Source organism: Dysidea avara, chromosome 7 (genome assembly GCF_963678975.1).
Source record: "Dysidea avara chromosome 7, odDysAvar1.4, whole genome shotgun sequence".
NCBI lineage: Eukaryota > Metazoa > Porifera > Demospongiae > Dictyoceratida > Dysideidae > Dysidea > Dysidea avara.
Window position 1 is genome coordinate 32,804,608 of NC_089278.1, and position 3,877 is coordinate 32,808,484.

General features: G+C 41.1%; 1 protein-coding gene across 1 annotated transcript; it reads right to left on the reverse strand.

Moving 5' to 3' along the window:
- Window positions 1–2,272: 2,272 nt before the first annotated feature.
- On the reverse strand, window positions 2,273–3,303 carry LOC136261183 (uncharacterized). Its single transcript, XM_066055157.1, has 2 exons — window positions 2,511–3,303; window positions 2,273–2,280 (listed from the first exon to the last, which is right to left on the reverse strand). Exons 1-2 carry the CDS (start codon window positions 3,301–3,303, stop codon window positions 2,273–2,275), a joined length of 801 nt encoding a protein of 266 aa, XP_065911229.1.
- Window positions 3,304–3,877: the final 574 nt, after the last annotated feature.

The window sequence follows — 3,877 nt, forward strand, 5'->3', positions numbered from 1 at the left end:
CCCCCCCCCCCCCCCAAATTTCACAGGGAACCCATGCAGCATGGCCCCCTTTAGCTAGGATATAAGTACTATACAGTGAATTCACACAGCTACAATAAAAAGTGTTAATTATTCTCGATTGCCCAGCAATGGAGAATTTGTCAAAGCTGATGAAGTGTGGATTTATCAGCTTTTCCTTCTGGCAAATTTCCTGTTATATGGCGCATCAGCACTTGAGCCCCCCCACACACACACACAAAGGGATTTGGCATTTATCTATATAATGACCACAGCTAGTGATCTACATAATGATCACAACCTACATAATGACCATGGCTATTTCACCTCCTGATAGTAAGTGTCTGGTGCCATGCATTAGAAACACTTGGCTATAATTACAGTATACGACATCAGCTACACATTACAAATTTGTGTGGCGTAAATTGATGATGGAGCTTTGCATAGGGTCTGATAAAAGTGTCGGAAGCTTAAGATTATGACCAGTACACTGAAAAAAGGGTAGGAAGACTGTGACCAGTACAAGAGACATCAATAAAGAACAAAGTGAATCCTAGTCATACCAAAATAGCGTAACTCACCGGTTATCGACCAGTTAACGTTTCTCGCATCATAAATCAGCCATACAACGTCGTAGAACAGTGAAAATTTCAACACAACTAGATAAAGTAACGCCTAATACATCTGCTAAATATCATTCCCACAATTAAAACTACGCAAATACAGTGGTGATTATAGCTAAGGGCGTACGTTCATCTATTATCGACCGTCTCTATCTATTATCGACTTACGTGTATATTCCAATTAGCTATTATCGACTTTTTCCAAGAAACTGGTAATAGATCGCTATGAATTTCATGAAGCAATACAACTATGCAAACAGTCTAACCACTATTACTAGAAGGGTCCACACCTAAAAAATGAATCCATTTGAACCTATAGTTCAAGAGTTATGCACACACAAATTAGCTAAAGTTATATTTACAGATTCCACATATATACAAGTCATTGTTAACTTGTAAGCATTGGCTGTGCATCCACTTCTTGCACCGTTCATTAGTACACTCAACCCACTCCCTCATCAGCTTCCCAGCACTTGACAAATCATCCTGGTATAACCCAAAGCATATGGCACATTCATTACTAGAAATTTCTTTGTCTTGTACACCATATTGATCTTCGTCTTCTACTTCTGAGTCAGAAGATAGCTCAGCTACCACTGGTGCCTTCTGTGTCTTGTTTGCAGACCTCTTGTGTTTCTGTCCTCTTTGCTTTGCTCTCTCTTCATCCTTCTTTCTTCTCGATTCAACTTTTCTTTTCTTTCTTCTTCTTTCTCTTGTCGTTTTCTATCTCACTCTTCTTTTCTCTTTGCTTTCTGTTCCTCTTCTTCCTTTTTCTTCTTTTCCTTTTCAATTAGAAGTGCTAAAGACTCAGCACTTGTGAGCACTCTAGCAGTTGATTTAGATTTGGTGGATGCTTTCGATACTACTCTTCTTTCACCCAAAATTTCCTGAAGCTCTGACACAAACACTCTGGTATTTGCTAGACTAGCTGAAAGACTGTACGTAGGCTGTTCTGGTAATGGCACTACATTTTCCTTGTCTACTGTACTCTCCATAGGCTGTTCTGGTGATGGCACTGCATTTTCCTTGTCTACTGTACTGTCCATAGGCCGTTCTGATGATGGCACTACATTTTCCTTGTCTACAGTACTGTCATCTTCGGTACTAGTATTACAGTTCAGTGGTTCAACTTGCTCCCCATTTACCTGTATCTCTATGGTGGTGCTCGATGACAAATTCTCTGGAAGGTCATCTGGATGTTGTTGCTGTAGCCATGACACATACATTTGATCGTCATAAATGTTGTAGCCATTATCATACCTTCTTTGAAACAATTCAATTTGCTCCTCACTATATGAAACAGGTGATAGTCCCGGACCACTTTCTTCTAGATTGTGTTCACTAAACCCATCTTGTGAAACACTTGAACGTTCATTGGGCTGTGTCACTGCTGGCATCATTACTGGTGTTGCTTCTGGTATCTTATTAGATATTGAAGAATTATCATATGGCTTGATGGCAGTGGAATTGAATGGATTAACACCCACCTTTCGAAATCCGGATACAATTGTATGTGGTTGTATAGACAAAAACCAAGCCTTGTTGAAAAGTGATGAGAACTGAAATCTGGTGACCACTTTACCAGGGTTGTCGGCCATGTACTCATGACAAACTCTAGACCAATGCTTTTTAAAGGGCCAAAAAAGCTCACATCAAGAGGCTGAGCAACATGAGTGGTATGGGGTGGCAAGCAAAAAAGAATAATTTCATTTTCAGCTGGAAACTTTATAGCCTCCAAAGTAAAATGGGAGGAATGGCCATCTAAAAGTAACAACACAGGTCGAGAAGGTGGAATACTTTTTGTGAACTGTTTACTCAGCCACTCAAAAAACAGCTCGTGGTCTGTCCACCCTTGGGGTGACATTGCGTATTTTGTATCTGGTACCTCACCTCTAGTCCATTCATAGTTCAAGCGTTCCCCCTTAAAAATCACCATTGGTGGTATCATAGTGCCTACAGCATTAGCACAGGCTAAGATTGTTATTTGTGCCTTGTTCCCCGAAGATGGTCCATGAACTTTTTTGATCCCTTTAAGTGCAACACGTTTCAGCTGCTTATGGTCAAGTGGCATGCCCGACTCATCCATATTATAAATGTAACTGGGTTTATCCATCAAGCCATTCACCTCCAAGGTATTCCTTAGCAATACAAAATAGTGGTCTAGCGCTGACTGGCTTACTGCATTGAACCTGCAATGTGATAGTGGATCTGAGGGTCGTAGGGACAATTCGGAATGTCTTTTCATAAATTTATACCACCATCCTTCTCCATTAAATTTTATCATTTGCAAACCCTCTTTTGCTCTTTTCTTCTCCATCAACCTCTTCACACAGTCTATTACTTCCCTCTTTGTTTTTCCATTCCCCATTTTGCAGCACTCTACTAGGAAATCAACCAATTCTTGGTCTTCCTCTGGTGTTAGGAAGCCTGGTGGACCAGGCTTCGCTCCATGCTTCACTCGTCCAGAAATTCTGTCCTTTAGTGTAGTTCGTGGCAAGTCAAATTGTTCTGCAGCTTTATTCACCCCCATCTCCTTTGAAATAACCGTGTTCATTGCTCTAGTCATAGATTCAGGGTCCCACAGTTTGCGGCGTTTAACAGCGCCAAGATGCTGTACTTCCGATATTTTATTTCTTGTCTTCCATCCTTTCTTAGCGGTAGATGTTCGCTTCCGTTTAGGCATTGGATTACGCCAGACCAGACAGCAACAGAGGTCTCAAAGTTGGTCTCTAGATAACCTTCCCGTATAATTGCGTATTTATTCGTATACTGACTGGTCGATAATAGGTGTGGTATCCTGGTCGATAATAGGTAGTGGTCGATAACCGATGAGTTACGCTAACTAACTGACACAAGAGGGTTTCTAGAATCTGATTGGCAACCAATGAATTCCTCGGTTGCATGTGTCTACCAAGATTTTGCATCGCGTGTCACCAGACCCTTGTGGTCTAGGGTGAGAGAGATTACACCCCCTGGGACAATGACAGCTCAAAGTGATTTTATAAGGTCATCAATATAGAATAAATAAACACTTCTTAGGAGGAAGGAGTTTGGCAACATTCTTTGCCCCAGTACTGGGGAGTTTGACACTAGCCAGTGTTGTCCCATATTAAATGATATGATCCTGGGGTGGGGCCATGACATTGATAACTGCATACATAGATAAAGGACCCCTATTATCTATGGTGCCCAGAGCAATGCAACATATAATTATAACTCACATAGGATAGTAACTGTTGTAAGACAACCAGCTGGAG

Excerpts from the sequence above, each read along its gene's own strand:
- LOC136261183 (XM_066055157.1), bottom strand. The coding sequence starts at position 3,303 with ATGCCTAAACGGAAGCGAACATCTACCGCTAAGAAAGGATGGAAGACA.